This window comes from Hippocampus zosterae, chromosome 3 (assembly GCF_025434085.1).
Source record: "Hippocampus zosterae strain Florida chromosome 3, ASM2543408v3, whole genome shotgun sequence".
NCBI classification, from domain to species: Eukaryota; Metazoa; Chordata; class Actinopteri; order Syngnathiformes; family Syngnathidae; genus Hippocampus; species Hippocampus zosterae.
The window spans coordinates 3,890,034-3,912,564 of record NC_067453.1 but is presented as its reverse complement, the minus strand read 5'-3'; the positions used below and the strand labels follow the sequence as shown (position 1 = coordinate 3,912,564).

General features: G+C 43.1%; 1 protein-coding gene across 5 annotated transcripts in view; it reads right to left on the bottom strand.

The window, feature by feature from the left end:
* Positions 1–22,531, bottom strand: part of LOC127597655 (anoctamin-1-like) — an 84,241-nt gene that overhangs the window by 1,862 nt on the left and 59,848 nt on the right. For 4 of the 5 annotated variants that reach the window (XM_052060838.1, XM_052060840.1, XM_052060842.1 and 1 more), the window contains 11 exons: positions 22,382–22,456; positions 21,098–21,166; positions 20,788–20,989; positions 17,189–17,300; positions 17,012–17,069; positions 16,486–16,586; positions 13,242–13,381; positions 11,813–11,965; positions 3,620–3,672; positions 2,515–2,699; positions 932–1,037 (listed from right to left, as the gene is read on the bottom strand). In XM_052060838.1, the coding sequence (XP_051916798.1) occupies positions 932–1,037; positions 2,515–2,699; positions 3,620–3,672; positions 11,813–11,965; positions 13,242–13,381; positions 16,486–16,586; positions 17,012–17,069; positions 17,189–17,300; positions 20,788–20,989; positions 21,098–21,166; positions 22,382–22,456 (1,254 nt within the window). The remainder of the gene's footprint in view (positions 1–931; positions 1,038–2,514; positions 2,700–3,619; positions 3,673–11,812; positions 11,966–13,241; positions 13,382–16,485; positions 16,587–17,011; positions 17,070–17,188; positions 17,301–20,787; positions 20,990–21,097; positions 21,167–22,381; positions 22,457–22,531) is intronic. The other variant, XR_007961701.1, reaches the window with a different exon arrangement.

Below are 22,531 nucleotides of genomic sequence, written 5' to 3'. Positions count from 1 at the left end.
AACTAAAAGTATTCCCTAATGAAGTAATCCTACGAGAGTCTAGTGCACATTCCTGGCATCACCAGCCACTATTATACACTCCAGCAAGAATTCTTCCAGGATCCTCCACAGCGAATCGGATTTTGGTGGCCATCTCTGAGAAAGAATTTTCAGAATTGCCTATCCACGTGCCAGGTCTGTGTCAAACAAGAATCTTTTGGAATTTGTTCATCCTTAGCCTATTGCTCCTTGACCCGAGACTCACATATGAGTAGGTTTTGTGACTGGTCTGACAGCAATACTGAACTCTGACAGAATTACTTATGTGATTACATGTATCCACAGATTTCAAAATGGCCCGTTCTGTGCTTTAACAAAGCTATCTTCAGCTAAGAAGACAGCTAAGGCATTCGTCCACCATGTTTCGATTTGCAAGAATTACCAATGACCATAGTGTTTTGTTTTTTTTTAACCATAGGCCCCATTTCATGTACAGGGTATAGGTTTTGAAGGGAGTTTTGACAGCTAGAGGGCATCTCAGTCAGCCTTTCTACACAAATCATGGGTGTTTGTTCCAGGTATCCCACACAACTTGTCAACAATACATACAGGAACAGTTATCCCAAGGTATATTTGAAAAGTGACTATAGTCATTATCTTAAATAGTCTCCTGTCAAATATATGTGTCCCTCAATTCTGGACCCGCCACCCCACATTGTACAGAGCAGTCAAAACAACCGAAAGTGAGAAAAGGGGAAAAGTGTATACAGAAGCTATGATACTGTAATTAATTGGATTTATGTCAGGTCTTCTTGTAACGGTGCAACCTCACTCTTCTCCGACCAACCACCCACTGCCCTTGAAGTTTGGCCTCAGGGCGACAATAACATCCGTATACAGCACAATGTACATGTAAACTTTTTGTAAATATCCACATAAACACACACAGTACCTGAAAAATAATGACAAAGGCGAGCCGAATAGCCAGTACTGCCCAGAATTCCTTTGAAATCTCATACGGAGTAGTTGACCAAGGTGGTTCTCTGTAGTCCTTGTATCTATAAAAACAAACAGAAAGTACTGTATTTTGATATTGTCAATACTTGACCATGAATCTTGTCTCACTCAAGTGGGGGTATGCTTCGGTAAAAGTCTGCATCAGAAAAATATTTACATGACAGTGTCCGATTATTTAGTACGTATTATTAATAGACAGAGCTAGGCACTCTCTAAGACTCACAGAAAGTCATCAGTACGTCACTGATGGATGCCCGATTTTCTGACGAATGAAGACTGACAAGAAACTTTTTTTAAAAAATGACAGACTATGCGTGGACAAAAGTGGGCTTTCATCTGTCAGAGTAATTGTGACTAACCGGGTCAAGTACTGACGGATCTCCCAGCCCGCCACTGTCAGACGGCTGACAGAAAGGTGCCCCGTATATTTGCTCTAACAGCCGACTTGCCTAAGAAAACTGCATAGACTATAGTATATATGTACCATAGGTCATATATTCACCAACGACACAGTAGATTATGCTATTGGAATCATCTGTTAAGTTTTGTTAGCCTGGCAAGATGACAACTAATTAATGAGCGAAGATGTCAGAAAGTAGCTTGGACATTTTTAACAGAGAGGTTATTGTGAGTCAAGTTTTAAACTTTAAAGTTTTAAGTTTTTTTTATCTTTGGTTGTGACATATTTGGCATCCCTAAACTCATTTTCAGAAGGTGAGAGTAATGCACCAAAAGTTGTTTGACAATACCCCCCCTTCCCCTGAACAAAAATGAAGGAAAAATAGAAGACAACAAAAAAGTTAAAGAATGAGCATTGATTGATAGTCATGGCAACTTGGTGTTGGTTTAAACAATGGTTGAGGACAATCTTCAAATGACCACGATTGTACCTTTGGCATGAATGCGATACAGGATTTTGGTTGAGGTAAGCAAAATGAGTTGTAAAGATTTTGGTGTTTTAGGATTTGCAATGGCGACAGGCAGCCGACCACTATGGTCCACAGTTCAATAGTTTGGCAAATAAGTGGAGGTCATGTAAAATGTGTGTGTGTGTGTGTGTGTGTTTGTGTCTGTGTGTGTGCGCAAAGCTCTTATGAGCAAACGACGTTATATGATGTTATGTAGCACACTCATTTTAACCAAATGGGAGTTTTCAACTGCTGGCCTATGACGTTTTGTTTTTCTTTGTTTGTCTTTTTGCACAGACTGATGATAGAGATTCTGGCAGATCAGTGAAATTTACTGATGGAAGCGATGACTAAAGCGCATTTAAAATAACATGAGGGAGTGACAATGAAGGACAAGGTGCCCAGGCTGCTGACAAACGACAAAGGATGGCCCGGCAAAATCCTGTCAATTACTCACCTCTGTGAATGAAAGTACTGATTGAGAATTGTGATTGGCATTATTTTTTATTTTAGGTTTTAATGAATTTTTGACCAAGGCTGAGGTAGTAAATTAGATCACCTATTGCCTATTTCATGCAATAACACCTGTCAACTGAGATTGAGTTCCCACCTGCATATCTCAACTGCATAACCAAGTTGCATTGGATCCATGGGCTCTTTTCCATCCTGGAAATTGCTGACATTGAAATAGGACAGAGTATGGTTGACAAATCCATGCATGGTCCCATCAGGACTGTACATGTACTGGTAGACCATCCGGGGTATGAAGTCTGAAGTGAAGGAGATGACAAATGCCTGGCAATTGGAGGTAAGTTAGGTGCTGTTAGAGGTGGTATTCAAAGAGTTGGGACAAATGGGAGTAAGCCTGATTATGAGTGATCAACAATGCAGTTTGTATTTGTAAGACGGTGACTGTGTAACACACACACACACACACACACACAGACTATCCCAGCTGTCTTTGGACACCCCTGAACTGGCCGTCAGCCAATCCCAGGGCACACAGAGACAAACAAACATCTGCGCTCACACTCATACCTAGGGCCGATTTAGAGCGTTCAATCAACCTGCCATGCATGTTTTTGGAATGTCGGAGGAAACCGGAGTACCCGTAGAAAACCCACGCAGGTGGCCGAAGCCGGAATCGAACCCTGCACCTCTGCACTGTGAGGCCGATGTACTAACCTGTCGACTAGCCCTCAGTCAATATTGAGAAAGATTATTTCTTACATATTTAATATAAGAAAAACATCAGTAACTGTAAATGTAGTGTAATGTGCAGAGTTGCTCCTTAAGGACTACACTGGAAATGCGGAAGATGCTACCCCAGAGCATTCTTGTTGATGGTTACATTAACCTTAATTCAATGTTCGCACAATGTGAGTGTAGTCAACTAATACTCACTTGCAGTGCAGTCATTACTATTGAACAAAGCTACGCCATACTCTCATTCGCATGAGTATGTGCACTTCATCATCGGTTTGGTTGCTTCTGCCTCATTGGTTTAGCTTCTTCTTTGTTGGTTTAGCTACTTCTTCATGTTTGGAGTCAGCTGCACAATGCCGGGGTCGGGATTTGCGGCGTAAATTTTATCTCTCGAACATTTAATCAATCATAATTTTCTATTGGTACTGTACAGATCACGTCTATCATGATACATACAGGATTGATATTATATAATTGCCCAGTTCTAAGTAGAAAATGTTTTTACTTACATTGATAATGACAGCCACTTTGGCAACTCCTCTCAGGATGTTGTACCATATACCTGGAGAAAAAATGTCAAATGTATTTAAAAAACAATTTGTCTAAAAAAAACATGTCTGCACAGGGTGGAAAAGGGATGTCAATCTTTAAACACAGATCATTTGTCATACATTCTTTGGCAGCAATAATCTCAACCAAAAGTTCCCTGTTGTTGCAGATCAGCCGTGAACAATGGTCGCAAGTATTCCTCTTTCCAACATGTTTTGGTACAGCAATATCGTCATCAGGCGCCGACAGCTATGGCAGCCTCGGTCACACGCTCCCTAGTATTATCCCTGTTTTTGTCATTTTCGTTTGTTTTTGGCGACCCTGAGCGGCTTACTTACACGAGGGAAAAGTTGCTGCGCATTGGGGAATCTACGCTCGGTCTTTCTTCACCAGCACACGAAAATCCACAAGGTTTTTCGGAGCTAATCGCGAGCGGAGCGGCTGCGCTGTACGGAGCATGGAAACGCCGCCGGAGGAGGGGGAAGCGAGCCGGCGTGCTCGTCAAGCTCCGGCAGCGTGGATTTCGAACCCCGCTCCCATCGATCCATCTTGCTAATCTACGATTGCTGCCAAACAAGATGGATGAACTTCTTCTCCTCACAAAGACCAACAAAACATTTGCACGTTCTGCTGCGCTCTGCTTCACTGAAACCTGGCTCAGTGACCGCCATCCAGATCCCGCGCTACATCTACCCGGCTTCCGCCTTCTCCGAGCCGACCGCGACACGGAGCTATCAGGGAAATCGAAAGGTGGTGGGATTTGCTTCTATATCAACGAAGAATGGTGCACTGATGTCACGAAGCTCGACGCACACTGCAGCCCGGACCTGGAGTCGCTGTCTTTAAACTGCAAGCCATTCTACTCGCCACGTGAGTTCACCTCCTTTTTACTAGTCGGTGTTTACATTGCGCCACAAGCTAACGCTAACACGGCGATACAAACGCTAGCCGAACAAGTAAACAAACTCGAACTAAAATACCCAGAGTCACCCCTGATCATTTTGGGCGATTTTAATAGAGCACATCTTAACCGTGAACTTCCCAGATATAAGCAGCACATCGACTGTTTCACCAGAGAAGGCAACATTCTAGATCACTGCTATACAACAATCAAAAATGCATACCGATCGGTCGCCCGCGCAGCATTGGGTCTTTCTGACCACAATTTAATCCACTTAATACCTACATACAGACAGAAACTCAAATGTGTTAAACCGGTTGTTAAGACTGTGAAAAAATGGACAGATGAAGCAAAGCTAGCTCTACAAGAATGCTTAGACTGCACTGATTGGGGCGTCTTTGAAACTTCAACGGGCACACTGGATGAATACACAGACACTGTAACATCATACATCAGTTTCTGTGAGGACATGTGTGTACCAACGAAGTCCTTCCGCTCTTTCAACAATAACAAGCCATGGTTTACTCCCAAACTCAGGCAACTCAGGAAAGAAAGAGGCCGCATTTAGAAGTGGAGATCGGGCACTGTACAAACATGCCCGAAACCAATTGACAAAGGAAATTAACATCGCAAAGAGAAGCTATGCAGAGAGGCTGAAAAAACAGTTCTCTGCTACCGACTCTGCATCTGTATGGAATGGCCTGAAAGCAATCACTAACTATAGAATGCCATCCCCCCAAACAGTGAACAATAAGGGTCTTGCTAATGAACTAAACATGTTTTCCTGCCGATTTGAAAAGGACACCCCCATTTCCCACTCACACCCACCTCTACCAGAAACCACTCTACCTACCCCCCACCCTCTTTTTCTCCACTACAGATCCACGAACAGGACGTGAGACGGCTCTTCAAGCAGCAAAAGATCAAGAAAGCTCCGGGGCCCGACAAAGTGTCCCCCTCCTGCCTGAAAGTCTGCGCTGACCAGCTGGCTCCGGTCTTCACACAGATCTTCAACAGATCCCTGGAGCTGTGTGAGGTCCCATCCTGCTTCAAACAGTCTATCATCATCCCAGTTCCTAAGAAATCGGCAACATCTGAACTGAACGACTATAGGCCTGTCGCCCTGACGTCTGTGGTCATGAAGTCCTTTGAACGCCTTGTGCTGAACCACCTAAAGAACGTCACTGGACCCCTGATGGACCCTCTCCAGTTTGCCTACCAGGTCTGTGGAAGACGCAGTCAACATAGGTCTGCACTACATCCTCAAGCACCTCGACAGCACAGGGACCTACGCAAGGATTCTGTTTGTGGATTTCAGCTCTGCGTTCAACACCATCATCCCGGAACTCCTCACCCCCAAACTACTCCACCTTGGTGTGTCCCCTACGATCTGCCAGTGGATCCTCAGCTTCCTGACGGGACGGACACAACAGGTGAGACTGGGAGCAACAACATCATCAATATGCACTACCAGCACTGGAGCCCCACAGGGATGTGTCTTCTCGCCACTGCTCTTCTCTCTCTACACAAACGATTGCACCTCAACAGATCCAGCTGTCAAACTCATAAAGTTCGCAGACGACACCACGGTCATCGGTCTCATCAAAGACGGCGACGAGTCTGCGTACCGCCAACAAGTGGAGCAGCTGGAGCTGTGGTGCGGCCGACACAACCTCGGGCTGAATACGCTCAAGACTGTAGAGATGATCGTGGACTTCAGGAAACATTCTTCTCCTCAGTTGCCCCTCACACTATCCAACTGCCCTGTGTCAACCGTCGAGACCTTCAAGTTCCTGGGAATCACAGTCTCCCAGGACATGAAGTGGGAAGTCAACACCATCTCCATCCTGAAAAGGGCCCGGCAGCGGATGTACTTCCTGAGGCTGCTGAGGAAGCATGGCCTGCCACAGGAGGTGCTACGACAGTTCTACACGGCAGTCATCGAATCAATCCTGTGTTCTTCCATCACAGTTTGGTTTGGGGCGCCACAAAAAAGGACAAAATCCAACTTCAACGGACAGTTAGGACGGCAGAAAAAATCGTTGGCACCGCCCTACCCACTCTTGAGGACTTGCACACTGCAAGAATCAAGACAAGGGCACGGAAAATCCTCCTGGATCCCCCGCACCCTGCCCACCACCTTTTTCAGCCACTCCCCTCAGGCAGACGCTACAGATCCATGCGCACCAAATCCAGTAGACACTTAAACAGCTTCTTCCCTCTAGCCATTAACTCCTTAAACAGTCACTGACATAGTCACTCTTCTTGCACCACAAAATGGTACTACAAAACTACTGGTATACTCTAAAATGGTTCAATGATTTTGTTGTTTACGATGATACTAGTGCAGTGTGTTATACCGGAGACAAATTCCTTGTGTGTTCTACATACTTGGCCAATAAAGATCATTCTGATTCTGATTCTGATTCTGATATTCTAAGGATGTCTTATGTTCTCTTGAAGTAATGCCATTGCATCACAATGAGTTTAAGCTGACAGGAGCACTCCAGGACACCAATTTTGTTACGTTGTTCTTCTCATTTATTTGTCAGTGTTCTTCTTTCCATTGTTGTTGTTGTTGTTAAAACAGGACTTGGCAACACCATGGCAATTCCCAGAATCAATTATGGCTCAATCAACCTCAAACTGTACCTGAAATCCATAGCTAACAAGATGCGTGCAGCTGCAGATCGACCATCACACACAAGCGCCAAGGCAATGTTGCTTTCCACATCATATGGATTTGTGGCTTGAATGGTGAGAAGCTGCATTTAGTTTTCCTGAGTCACAGAAGTTTCACAAACTAGACAGAAGTCAAGAGTCTACCACACCATGATGTTAATTAGCACCGTGGTACCCCTGTTTGTGGACAAAGTCCATAATGTCCGCCCTTGGGAAGTCAAATTGAGCAAACCATAGTTGGTTCTACGAGTTAGGTTGATAAAACCTCCTTGCTTCCAGACACTTTTGATTGGCTATTGACAAAGCACCCTTGCACTCTCAAGTGTTTGTTGTCTCCAGTAAATGGTAAGTGATTGTCACACACACACACACACACGCACACCAGGAAGCTTGAGGGTTCTGTGAAGTATCCTTGCTGTTCCCAGCACTGCACATTACTGGACTGAGATGTCCGATGTTGTTCCCGGGATCTGTTGCAACCACTCATCTAGTTTGGGGGTCACTGCCCCAAGTGCTCCGACCACCAAAGGCACAACTGTCACCTTTACCTTCCAGGCTCTCTCCAGCTCCTCTCTGAGCCCTTGGTATTTCTCGAGTTTCTCATGTTCCTTCTTTCTGATGTTTCCATCACTTGGGACCGCGAGATCAACTAACATGGCTTTCCTCTGCCCTTTATCTATGATCATGATATCTGGTTGGTTCGCCATTACCATCTTGTCAGTCTGGATCTGGAAGTCCCACAGGATCTTCACTCTGTCATTCTCCACCACCTTCAGAGGTGTTTCCCATTTTGACCTTGGGGTTTCCAGTCCATACTCTGCACAGATGTTTCGGTAGACTATGCCAGCCACCTGGTTATGGCGTTCCATGTAGGCTTTCCCTGTGTTAAGGAATTTATTCCTTACGGTGATTTTATTTAGCCCCTTTCTGTTGTTGGTTCTGTTCAAACACGAAAACAAAGAATGTAGGATGCTGTTGGAGGTATTTATTGCTCACTGTGATTACAATCACCTTCAGTGCCCCTCGACCCCCACTACCTTTAGGGCCCCCTCCAGAGGACATGTTTGACATCAAAAGAGTAACTGTTATCTCGAGCATCTGTGTTCCTGCCATCATATCAAAGATCAGACCAAAGACAATAGTGGGTAGTGGTGGTCTGGTCTCACCTCACCACTCCCAACTTTTTCCAGCGACACCGAATCAGACAACATGTACATTCCTTTGTTTCCAGGATTTGCATGGGGCGTAACTGCCCGCCTCTCATATTGTCCCTATATATTCTCATGACTGCATTTTTTCTACGCTTCCTGATGAAATCTGAGACTCACGGGAGCCCGAATCGATTTGTGTTGCGTTGTGATAAACTGAAGAAAAGACGACGTGGTGTTGGGTCTTCTTCCACCTTATAGAGAGATAAAAGAACCTGTGTCCAAGGAGGGCCAAAAGCAAATTGACAGCTCCTCCTCCTCTACACCTGCCAGCATCTTACACCCTGCAGTCATGTGTTGGATCGTCTCAGGTGCCTCTTTGCACAACCTACACCTTGGGTCTTGTCTGGTGTGGTATATCTGGGCCTCAATGGCTCTGGTGCTCAGGGCCTGCTCTTGAGCAGCCAGGATGAGTGCCTCGGTGCTGTCCTTCAGGCCAGCCCTCTCTAGCCACTGATAGGACTTCTTGAGATCGGCCACTTCAGTTATGGTCGGGTGGTACATCCCGTGTAGGGGCTTGTCCTCCCATGATGGTCCCTATTTCAGCACCCAATCCTCTGTTCCCCATTGTCTGAGACAATCTGTGAGTGCGTCATCTGTTGGAGCCTTCTCCTTGATGTATTCATGGAGCTTGGATGTTTCATCCTGGATAGTGGCTCTCACACTCACTCGTACCCGGCCTCCTTCCTTTCAGTTTGTGTACAGTCTCAGGGTGCTGGATTTGGGATGGAACCGTCCATGCATGGTTAGGAGCTTTCGGGTCTTAACGTCCGTGGTCTGAATCTCTTCCTTTGGCCACCTTATTATTCCTGCAGGGTATCTGATCACTGGCAGGGGATAGCTGTTTATTGCCTGGGTCTTATTCTTGCCATTGAGCTGGCTTCTTAGGACTTGCCTCACTCGCTGGAGGTATTTGGCCATAGCCGCTTTCCTTGTTGCCAGTTCGAGGTTGCCATTGGCTTGGAGCCGATGACCGAGGTACTTGTAGCTGTCCTCAATGTCTGCTATTGTTCCGTCAGGGAGTGAGACCCCTTCAGTGCGGACTACTTTTCCCTCTTAGTCACCATCCGACTACATTTCTCAAGCCCGAATGACATCCCGATGTCGCTGCTGTAGATCCTGGTTGTGTGGATCAGTGAGTCTATGTCTCTTTCACTCTTAGCATACAGCTTTATGTCATCCATGTAGAGGCGGTGACTGATCGTAGCTCCATTTCTGAGGCGGTATCCATAGCCTGTCTTGGTGATTACTTGGCTTAGGGGGTTCAGTCCTATGCAGAACAGCAGTGGGGAGAGTGCATCACCTTGATGTATGCCACATTTGATGGAGACTTGGTTAAGTAGCTTGCCATTGGCTTCAAGTGTGGTTTTCCACATCCTCATCGAGTTCTCAACGAAGGCTCTTGTTCACCTTATACAACTCCAAGCATTCAGTTATCCATGTATGTGGCATTGAGTCATAGGCTTTCTTGTAATCAATCCAGGCTGTGCACAGGTTGGTACGTCGGGACCTGCAGTCTTGTGCGACTGTTTATGTCAACCAGGAGCTGATGTTTGGCTCCTCTGGTATCTCTACCAATGCCCTTCTGTGCTTCGCTCATGTATTGATCCATGTGTCCACTTATCTTAGTCACAATGATCCCTGACATGAGCTTCCATGTGTTGGAGAGACAGGTTATTGGCCGATAGTTGGATGGGACTGCACCCTTTGAGGGATCCTTCATGATCAGGATTGTTCGCCCTTCGGTTAGCCATCTTGGGTGAGTCCCATCCCTCAGCAGCTGGTTCATTTGTGCTGCTAGGCGCTCATGGAGTCCTGTGAGTTTCTTTAGCCAGTAGGTGTGGACCATGTCCGGGCCTGGTGCTGTCCAGTTCTTCATATCTGAGACTCTTTCCTGTATGTCTGCCACTGTTATGATAACTGGGTTCTATTCAGGGAGGTTGCTGTGCTCCTCTCTAAGGGTCACCAGCCATTGTGCACTGCTGTTATGTGCAATCTCCTTCTCCCATATGCCTTTCCAGTACCTTTCAGTTTCCAGTCCTGGTGGGCCTTTGTTTGGCAGTTTCGAGTGCTTCAGGTATGGTCATCTGGATGTACCTCTCCGGTATGGCCTTTTCATCACACCTCTCTGGGCCTCCGTCAATTGACTCACATCTTTCCGAGCTGCCTTGATCTTAGCCTCCAACCGTCTTTTCCATGGTTGGTAAAGTATCTCATGGCTCCCATGCTTACTCTTATAGCCAAGCATCTCTCTGATCACTGATGCTGAAGCGTATATCAGCTCATTGGTTTCCGTGATCGTTGTGGTCGGGATCGCCCTCAGTGCTGCATCCACACTTTCCCTGAGACTTTCAGGTGGTACTTCACATAGCCGTTGTAATCGGTTTCTCGGTTGCCCAGCTTTCATTCTCGCCATGATCTTAGCTTTCAGGTCAGTTGCTGCCTCACTCAGCATTTCATTCATTGGGGCTGGCCTCCCAATCTCATCATCTGCATTCATTGGGGCTTGCCTCCCAATCTCTGGTATGACCTCCTCCTCTGATCTGGCAGCCTGGGGCCCATGGAACCTGCGTTGTACCTCATCAATCTCAAGTTGTGACAGCAGTTGCCGTTTGTGGATGTTGGAACACTGAGCTACTAGTTGTTTCGTGGTCAACCGTGATTGTGGGTTTCGAAATAACCATTTAGCCCACATTCTCTGCATGTAACCCCACTGACTAGGGTTGCTTGAGTAGTAGCATTCCAACAGAGCCATGTTATCGTATCTCGCCCATCTCCGCTTTGTTCCAGGAGCCCATTTTTCATCAAGGTGCTCTGGTTCCCCAGCACCTGACGCAGACCTTGTTTGGCCAGGCGACGTCTGAACCGGCATGTTATTCGTTTTATTGTCTCTCATCATTGTATGAGGTAAGCATGAGCGTGAAGGATCTTGCCCAAGGATCCACACTGGACGGTGTTATGTGCCAATTTTTGCCCCAAGCGGGATTCGAACCACCGTTTCCCTTACGCCAAACCGATGCCTTACCAACTGAGTTCTATATATATACAGTATATACACACACACATATACATATCACACATATAAATGAAGTAAGAGTGATTAATGAGGGTCTTGACAGTCTGCCAAGACAGCTCATGCAAGACCCAAGAGAAAATTGATCGATTTTATCAGAGAAGATGAGACCATTTGATTTGAGGGATGGAAGCAGACGACAGGGTAAGATAGAAAAGGATGACATGCTTAGGTGACCCATGACGAGATGGATGGATTGGGTAGGTAGGTAGGTAGGTAGGTAGATGAAATAGGTAGGTCGGTAGATGAAAATATGATCATATTTTGAGGTATATCGGCGACTACCAACCAATGTCTTTGGCTCTTGCTGCCACGGGTCTTCGCAACTCAGTCACAAACTTCTTTGCATCAAGTCGTATTTCAATTATGTTGTTGAGCAGAGCAAACAATGGAGCCAAGGGGAAAGATGCCACAAATAACGTGACAAAACCAAACTGGATAACTGGGGAAAACGAAGAAAGAAGAGGATATATTAACAAATGATTTGTCATTTTTATAATTTGTGTTTATTATATTTATGAGGACTCTATGAGCATTAACCATAAGCCCATGAAAGAAAATCATCTCGTCTTTTTGACCTTGTACTTTTGAGTACAACTTAAACTGAAACATTTTATTGTGAATGCAAACACTTTTTCTTATTTCTTCTTTCTACCCCCAATTTTGCTTGCTGTAGACTGTAAATTTCCCCAGTGTGAGACAAATAAAGGATATCTTATCTTAAAGCTTGTCACCATAGGTTAGAGTGAGCAGATACTGTAGATGAAGGGGTAATTTGAGAGCTTTATCTTTTGGCCCAACTCTTCTCAAATACTTCACAGATCCATTCGTTTTTTTTTAATAACAATAAAAATACAAACCTCAATTTCAGTCACGCTTGACCATCCTTTTCAAACTGCAAACCCAATTGCAATGAAGTTGAAATGTTGTCCATGCATCCATTTTCTAATTCGCTTTTTCCTAGAGGGTTGCGGACGTGCTGGACCCTATCCCAGCTGTCTTTGGGCAGTAGGTGGAGTACACCCTGAACTGGTCGCCAGCCAATCGCAGGGCACACAGAGACAAACAACCATTCGCGATCACACTTCCATCAGGGGACAATTTTGAGTCTTCCATTAACCTGCCATGCGAGTTTGCATATCAAATTGTTTTGGGAAATTGTGGACGTCATTTCTTCGAGGCCGAAGAGGAAAAGAACCATCTGCACTGTTATAGATGCAAAGGTTATAAGCCAGCGTCTGTGATATGATAGGGCTGTTTTAGTGCCATTGGCAAGGTTAAGTCACATATCTGCTGAAAGGTACCAAGTTTTTCATGGACATACCTGCTTGTTTCAGCATGACAATGCTGAAACACATTCTGCACGTGTTACAACAGCATGGCTTCGCAGTCAAGCAATGCAGGTCCTAGACTGGCCTGCATTGCTTGATTGCAAGACCTGTCTCCCATTGAAAATGTGTGGTGCATTATAAAGCTGAAGATGCCAGCTTGCTTGCAGAGATGTCATGTCAATTCTCAAATGTGCTCCTATTACATGGCATTGTCTGGAAATATCCTTTGGATATATTGCTGGTTGGTAATTATTCTTGGATATTTTGTAAAAACACACATGAATGCATGATTAAACAGATACACGGATTCACTAAAGAGAAGTGAGAGACACTACACCGTTTGTGTACACGTGTTCATAAAATGATATTTTCATTTGTGGTACTCACTCATTTCCATATATTCAGGTGTTAATCCTGAAAATGGCTCCAGAAACTGGTCGGTTTCATATCTCTGCAACTTCTGCCTCTCTTCCTCTTGAAAAGTGCCTTGCTTTGACTGGATGTAGCGAATAAGCTTCTTTAGCTTGCTGTGGAATGGACAAATGGAGATCCTTTAAATTTACCGTAAGTGTTTTCAGTTCGAAAGAAACATATTGGTCCTGTTGATTGCAGTCATTTACTAATGTGCGTATGCACCACTTATTGGTAAGTACTTGAGTTTCTGCATATTTGGCGAACAAATTTAGAACTTCCTCAGACCATGCATGCACACAAAACATTTTTGTGTGCATATTTTACGCCTGTGGTCCTCAACTAGAAATGCTGTCAGTCCACTTTTTTTTTTTAATAAGTCTAAGGTCCGGTCCCATGCACAGCGGTCATGGGGAGCAGGGCAATATGCCCATTTAGTATGGTCATGCTAAGCTTATACAAATCAACACTCCTCACAACCAACCAATAATGGGGTGCATGAAAATAACAATTATTCACTTTGCCAGTACACAACAAATAATGAGGGGTATTGTGTTGAGGCACAGGACCGCTTTTATTTTGTTAAGTTGTGCCTGCTTAATAATAGAAATAGCCCTTTTATGGAAATAAGACATTTTTACTTTAACTTTGTTAAACAATCGTTGTCTTTTTTTCTCATTAAATTTAACAAAAACAAAATACTAATTTTACCAAAATAAATACTAAACATAAAAACAAAAATATCCTTTTCATTTGTACAATTCCGCTTTCCACATCCCTTCTGAAATCACTTAAAAATTATATCAGAAGAAGAGTTAAGAACCATTTTAAATACTGACACAAGGGAGCACAGGAATGTGCACTGCTTTTCTTCCACTATAGGTGAATGCAATGTCTGAGGCATGCAAATATTATTTGAGGACGCCATTGGGATGTTCATTTACCATGTTGCGGTGTTCTGCTATTAAACAGCTGCAAAGTAGACGGCAGCAGAACTGCACGCAATCGAAACCTCCCGCGATTCGTTTTGTCTAATTGTCTGTGTGCGGCTCTCCTGGGCTGAAGCTGTGAGCACACTGTGGCGTCGCGCATGCGTCTGTTTCCTGACACAATCCATTTTGAATGCGTGCTGACGCTTATGTATGGACACACCTTAAGTTAAGAGGAGCCAATCAGCGCATCGTTATCGCCAACATGCCCTGCGCAGGCAGGGTCTCGAGTGAGTCAAACATTATACACACAAAGTCGCGCTGCCGACAAAGTCGCGCTGCCGCGGTCCTCTGCATTACATCTGTTAGTGCACGCAAAGAATAGAACGGATAATTTTAACAAGCGATCGAGGTAATGCGCAGATTATAGTCCACAAAACAAATATAAAATGTATAACGTAAAAATCAATTTATAAATTATTTTATACAATTTGCCGAGGGTCCGGACAGAGGAGGTCGGCGGTCCGGACAGAGGAGGTCGGCGGTCCGGTCGTGGATCGCGGTCCGCCAGTTGAGGAAGAGGGTTTTACGCTATGTACACAATGTATTGGAACTGTAGTCATTTATAAACACTACCAATAATTTTAACAGTAATAACTTTGCTGTATTGCATTGACTACTGTCCATCGAGCTGATCGCATTTAGCCGAGTTTTCATATTGATCCAGTAACCCACCACATGCGTGTTCCACATTTTGAATTTTTCCACAAATTTACAGTTGACAAACGACCATCAAAAAGATCATATTGGGATACATGTTGCCGGTGGCCTTCTTATGACGCAAATTCCGACTAACATGATGAAATGATTTCATCCACTACAAATGCTTCAACATTGTTTCAATAAATACACAAATAATAAATACGATGTGTCCCAAATTCCGAAATGATCTGGACAGAATCAGACTCTCAGAGCGTGGACTCAGATGGAATTTGAACAAAAATAATTTATTAATACAAAACATGCACGAGACCTGTGTTTTAGCAATCTTTCGGATGATCCAGACCTTTTGAAAAATAGGATAACGATGAAGAAACTTGTGAAAGTATCTCGCAACGTATTCCCCCCATCCCCCAAAACTAAGGATTTCAATCTGGCAACATTACAATTGTTATCACTTTGTCGTATTTTTGGGGTACTTCTATGTATTATACTGTGTATCATTTTAAAGGGAGTGAGGTGTAGAATTGTAATACATGAATATCTCAATTTTGATTTTTTTTTCCTCCCATGAGGACCTTGTAGCCAGAGCCGGTCACGTATAGTGTCAGAGAGGCGACTCATATGAGCCCCGTTTAGAAACACCCTCCACAAAAGAAAAAAAAATCTGGAAAAATTTAAATGGTGAAAATAGTTGAACACCAAATGTCCACAGTGCGACATAGCTTTAAGCATGAGCATGTTTTCAGTTGTTATCTTCGAACATGCTGAATATATTAAAAAAAACTCAAAATCCCCGAATTCACTAGACAGGGACTCTCAAATAGTGTTGTATAGCAATATGCATCTCGCTTTTCAAAATATTTGATGTAGTTGAGGTCCTTGTAAGATAAGTACATGATTTTATTGCACGATTGTATGGCAATGACTGCATACTTTCATCACAACAGTATTCCTGTGATTTAAGCGGGACCAGTCGGTTGAATAGATACATTCAGAGGAATGGTGAAAATGCAAATATACACGGGGTGCAAAAGGACCTATACAGTTATTAAAAAAAGAGTAAATAGATAATACTTAGTATTGTTATTATTCAAAATAATACAAATACATCTGTCATATGATATGTCATTAGTTTCACGGATGTTATACAAACCCATATACCTAAGTTGGAACTGAGTGTCGCCGCTAGAAAGTGAAGCAGATTTACATGGGACAGGAGAAGTGAACCAATCGCTTTTTTTCATCATTGGACGCTATAACTTCTTGTTTACTTTGAAACTTAGCTTGTAGCCAATGTGTGCACATTTTGAGCATGACGTCTTTGATCCACTGGTGAAAGGACAATTTGATTCTCTCCTCTTTCACTGAGAAGTCCTTCAAACAACAAAGCGTGTGAGGGAAAAGTGGTTAAGATTGCACGGCCCTCCGTGTTTTTTTGTTATGTTATGTTTGCGCTTTGTTACAGCTGCAGCTATTGTGAATTATAAATCAGGATGTATTGTATTGTAAGTTGGCACCCCCCTGTATTTTTCCTAAAGTACTACAATTAAAATCCGATGTAAACTTACGGTATTCCAATCTCAAAAAGGTTGTTCTGAATCAGCTGTTTTCCCAACATGGTGATACTCAGCTGTATACACAACTCCATCAGACAGCCTCCATGAGTACACTGTGAATCCAGAATTAGGTTGTGAAACAGCAGATCAATTCTATTTTTTAGTGTCACTTCTTAAAAAAAATATCTTCATTTGGTGTCCATATAGTAATTCTAACAAATTCCACATTTAAAAAAAAGCATGAAAGCATGTATGAGGTTGTTTTCAACACAAACAATTTCATTTCTATTGTTTGAAGATAGATCTTGAAGGTTTCCTACTTTCCAGCGTTCCAGATTCGAGCATCAATGCATTTAATATTAATCACGAGATTCACATTGCAATATGGAGTACCAGTTGGGAAAGTCAACGTTAAGGTTAATTGACTCAAGTTTTATTTGTAATCTACTATGGATAAAACAGTACAACAATATTTTGAGTCAGTTAAAATTGTTACAAAACGTATGGGTTTTTTTCCCTACTAAATTGCAAGCCTTACCTCTTCCATTCGGTAGGATTCAAAAACATACAAATAGTTGCCTGGTCGGCCGACCAGCCTAGTAGGAAAAGACAATGAATGAAGCATTATGTTTAAAGATAAAGCATTTAGTCCTCTTTTTTTAATTCAGTCGTTAGCTCTACAAAGTAAAATAAATGAAACCATAAAACCACTAACCTTCCCCTGAAGAAAGCAATGTAGATGATTGGTGTGAAAGCATTGACAAACTTCAGAATGAAGGTCTTAAATATGAGTCTCTCCTCAAAATTCTTGTCTGTTTTCGGAACCTCTAAAAGAGAAAAAAACACACCCATTTGCAAGGCTTTCACTTTCTCCTCTCTATTTGTGTCAATGGTGGCTTCCAGGTTTCTACTTCTATGAGTGAAAGGCAGTTGACAGTGTAATGTGTGCAGGTTACCAGGGTGCCTAAAATTTAACATACAGCAAACATCAACTGTTGTGAAGGTTCACTTGTTGTAATGTACAGCCATGCGCAAGTTCAATACAATGGGGTATACCAAATGAATTGTACTGCAATCAAAGGCCATAGATGACTTAGCCGCAGCCAATAAAATGGACAATTTTACGATCCTCCTCCATGGAAACCAAATGAATAAACTAAATTTACCTCTGGATCTGTCTGTTAATAAGAAAATAAGAAAACCTTTATTAGTCTCACAATGGAGAAATTCCCAATTCACAGCAGCAAAGTTATAAAAGGAAGAAGTAGAACAACAAAATATAGGAGCTGCTGGAAAGGCAGCCACAACTCGCGGCACCATTTTGAAGTCAAAATAACACAAAACAACACAACACATAGGACACAGACAGTCGTGCAATCTTCACCAATTTTCTGCATAAACTTTGTTGTCTGAAGCAGTTATAGATGAAAGAGGAGAGGATCAAAGTGTCCTTTCACCAGTGGATCAGAGACGTCATGCTGAAAATGTGCACACGTCTGCTACAAGCCAAGTTTTGAAAGCAAACACGAAGCTGTAACGTCCATTGACGAAAAGAGATGAGTTCACTTCTCCTGTCCCACGTAATCCGCTTCAAACTCCAAGCCACGACTCCCAGTTCCAAATCTGCATCGGTGCTCCGCGCTAACGCTCCTTTCTTCTCATCGTCGCCTCCTCAAGACTTGCATCCATCCAGCTGCACACCGTTCAACAGCACCGATCTCTCCGCTGAACAAAGCGAGGCTGTGAAAAATGCTGCCCATTACAGCCGCAAGACACAAGCGCCCCGGGACTGTCCACCAACGACCGTCAAATGGCGCCGACATTCCTTCCAGTCAAAAAGAGTGCTGTTATACCCATGCTGCCGAGAAGGAGCAACCGCCGAGCACAGAGTCTTCTCCTTGATGAATGTCGTGGCCAAAAAATGCTGAAAAAAGTCCACATCAGGTCCACACGACGTAACAACAAACACAAAGTGACAAATCAAACACAAAAACAACAAAGCGTGTGACGGAAAAGTGGTTAGGATTGCACGACTGTCCGTGTTTTATGTTATGTGTTGTGTTTATTATTTTACTTTATGTTAACTGTTTTGTAAAGCGCTTTGTTACAGCTGCCGCTGTTGTGAAAGCGCTATATAAATCAGCATGTATTGTATTGTATTGTATTGTAAAAACAACAAAAAAAGCAAGGTTCATGAGAGCACTTACTGACGGCTGCCTACTCGGGCGCCCTCTTGACTTCAAAAAATTAATTTTCATTCATTCATTTTCCGAATTGCTTTATCCCCACTTGGGTCACAGCGGGTGCTGGAGCCTATCCCAGCTGTCTTCGGGCAGTAGGCGGGTGGCACCATGAATCGGTTGCCAGCCAATCGCAGGGCACACAGAGATGAACAAACTTCCATGCTCACACTCACACCTAGGGACAATTTTAGAGTTTTCAATCCGCCTGCCATGCATGTCTTTGGAATGTGGGAAGAAACCGGAGTACCTGGAGAAAACCCAGGCCCGGGGAGAACATGCAAACTCCACCTGCTTCTTTTGACACACGATACAATATTACTCCAAATCATGACGTCCCTCTGACCAGCTACTTATTCCAGTGCTTCCCGGGGAATCCCGATGCATTCCCTAGCCAGGTTGGAGACATGGCCTCTCCAGCGTGTCCTGGGTCATCCCCGGGGCCTGCTGCTAGTGGGACATGTCTGGAACACCTCACCAGGGAGGCATCAGGAGGCATCCTAATCAAATGGCCGAACCACCTCATCTAGCTCCTCTGGACATGAAGGAGAAGCGGCTTGACTTCCCGGATGACCGAGCTTCTCACCTTATCTCGAAGGGAGAGCCCGGACTCCTTGCGAAGAAAACTCATTTCGGCCGCTTGTATCCGGGATCTCGTTCTTTCGGTCACAACCCAAAGTTCGTCACCATAGATGAGGGTTGGAATGTAGATCAACTGGTAAATTGAGAGCCTCACATTTTGACTCAGCTCCTTCTTCACCACAACAGGCCAATGCAAAGTCTACGTCACAGCAGATGCTGCACAAATCAGCCTGTCGATCTCTTGCTCCCTCCTGCTCTCACTCATGAACAAGACCCCAAGATACTAAAACTCCTCCACTTGGGGCAAGAGCTCCCCCTGTGTTTAATATTGCAACACTTATTCAACCATTTCACTCTTTCTTGAATTCTTTCAGTACGCCATTGTTTCTCAATGTATTGAATTTTGTGACTTGTCACAATGAATCATGAACTAATGTTATCTGTCATTAATTCCTATCTACTCAGTGAGCTGATACATCGTTGTCATCCAATTCAATTCTGGGGTCTCTCATGAATGAAATCCATTTCTGCTTCTTATTGACCATTTTTGTGCCCGTCGATGTCCATAAAAGCAAGTCTCGCACAGAGCATTCATCCAGACCAATGAAAGCAAAAGTGAGTGAAAACATTTCTCGGAAAGCTTTGGTTGCAGAAAACACAGTTAAATATGGATGACAATGTGCACATTGGAACTCAACTCTCTTTTTGTGAAAAGATACAAAAAAGGTGTCAATTTTAAAATAAAAAACAAAGGCGTCTTGGAGTCTTGTCCAATGGAAGGTGTGATTTAACTTTATGCCCTCAGATGAGAATGAGCGTCATGCCGCCTATTCTGCCCCCAGTAATTGTATTACTGTGCAGTGCAGTGCCTCTAGTGATGGAAGTATTGTATTACAGTTCAGTACAGTGCCTCTAGTGGTGGAAGTAGTAACCACCCATAAAGTCAGTGGGGTAGCCATTTTAATTCATTCACATTCAGGCACAATCTGTAAGTACATTTACACAGTTGTATATACCACTCTTTTGTGTAAAAGTTATTTTTCATCACATATAAGTATTTTATCAATTAATCTTTGTAGATCTTTACCATAGATTTTTTGAATAAGTTAGAGAATAGGGCTCTTACAAGAGTGTCGAATATCATTTCATATGTACAATTAGATGCTGTACAAAGATTTGTATTGTGTTTCTATTTGTGTACAGTCTTACAAGAAAACTCCATAAAAATACCAAACAGTGGATTCTCATCTTCGTATTTTTATTGGAGGATTGTTTAGCTCGCTGTCTACGCCATGCTCTCATCTCAAACGCATGGTTAGGGCAGAAGACCGCCTCTCTGAGAATTTCGCCCCGGGTGACTGCCCATGTCACCCATTTGACAAAAACATTTTCAACAATTGCTTATAAATCAATTGATCTCTACTAGCCACACTCAGTGAACGAAATGACTCAATACGCATTTTAAATGGGTCAGCTATTTAAATCTACTTACCTAACACAGTGAGCCATCGTGCCATAGCTCCATACACCTCATCCAGTATAAGGATGACCACAAGGTTGATAATGGCTGCTGTTGTTTTGACAGTAAGTTGGACATGGTTCCGTGTCACTGGATTGGAGCTCATCTGAAGAGCAGCTTTTGTGGAGATCCGATACAGGATGACACCAAATACAATGGCAAAGGTAACACCGATCTGGCAAATCAGATGTGCACACTTACAAATAGAATGCACTGTTTATATCATACTGTATGTACAGGTATATCACAACCAAGAACCAATATACAGGAAATAACACCTTACCATGGACAACATTGTGACAACATTTGTCATGTAGGCAGGAAGGCGATCTCGACATGTCAGTTTTTCCATCTGAGAAATACAAAAACGATTGAAAATGAAGATATGAACACTGTTGTTCGCACTGTATGAGCATTCAATTTTGCCAAAAGCCAACAGTACACCTTAAAATGGGATGTGCCTAATATAAAGAGAATAACTCTCTTAATATTCCCCATTGGGTTGTTTCCCTGTCAGTGTTCCTCTGCCATCTAGTGATGATTATTAGCAGGAACCGCATGTAACCTAAAAGAGTTTGCCCGACACTAACTGACGTGTGCATTCGCCAACTAACACACAAACAGACAACTACTTTGTGAGCGGCTGCGGCCATTATGAAATGAACATAACACCAAAAGCATAGTTAACTACAGACTCAACGAAGGAAGAAGGAGACAGGCAATACTTCTAAGGATATTTAGCCCCTTTTTTGATGTGAGCCCACGAAGGTTGTGTGCCTTTTTGATGAATCAATTGTCTTCATATCTTTTGTCTTCCATTTATTCTTTTGTAATGCCATTTGTATTTATATGTTTCATGTTCGTGTTTGTGACTAGTTCTCGTGCATTGTTTCAGTTGCAGCAGCTGTGAAGGCTCTTTATAAAGAAAGCTGTATTGTATGGTATTGTATTCCTGTAGCATAATACCATCTGGTGGATGCAGAGTGCAACGGCAGCCACTATTGTAGCTTCTATGCGCCTTATAATGGGCTCCCCCCACATATGAAAACAGTTTTGAATTAGGCCATTCATTGAAGGAGCGCATTATAATCCGAAGCAGTTTATCGTGCAGAAATTATGGTAAGTGCGCTGTTATTAGAGGTGGTCGGTGGAACATTTGTGGCGGAACAAAACATTTGGGAACCGAAGCAAGATGTCCCATTGAAAAGAATGCCAACAGATTTTTATTTTTTTTTAACAAATGTACAGATCATATATTTGGTAAAATCAAACTGCAGTGATTCACAAATATTGTCTTTCATTTCCTTCTTTTTTTCAACAGTTCATATGAAGTTGAGGAATAATTTTGAGCAAAACAACAAACATACTTGCAATGAATTATGTCTATGCGGTGTGAGAAAACTCATTGCTGGTTGTTTCAATTTTACAAAGAACACCATGAAGCATACGCTGGTTGACAATGACAATTTTTCTGAATTAAGTGTCAAAATGAATGCAGATCCGTACCGCTGAGTTATTGAATGGGGAAAGACTTAAAAAAAAAAGAATCCAGCACATCATGGAATACCTTGTATTGCATTTTGCAATTTCTGCTTAAAGACTTCTGCATGACTTGGAATTCATATTCAGCCCTGGGGTGGTCCTGTGGTAGTGATGGAGAGAAAAATTATTGTTGCATGTGAAAATTGCTTGGCGTGAAGTAAATAAGAATTTCCAA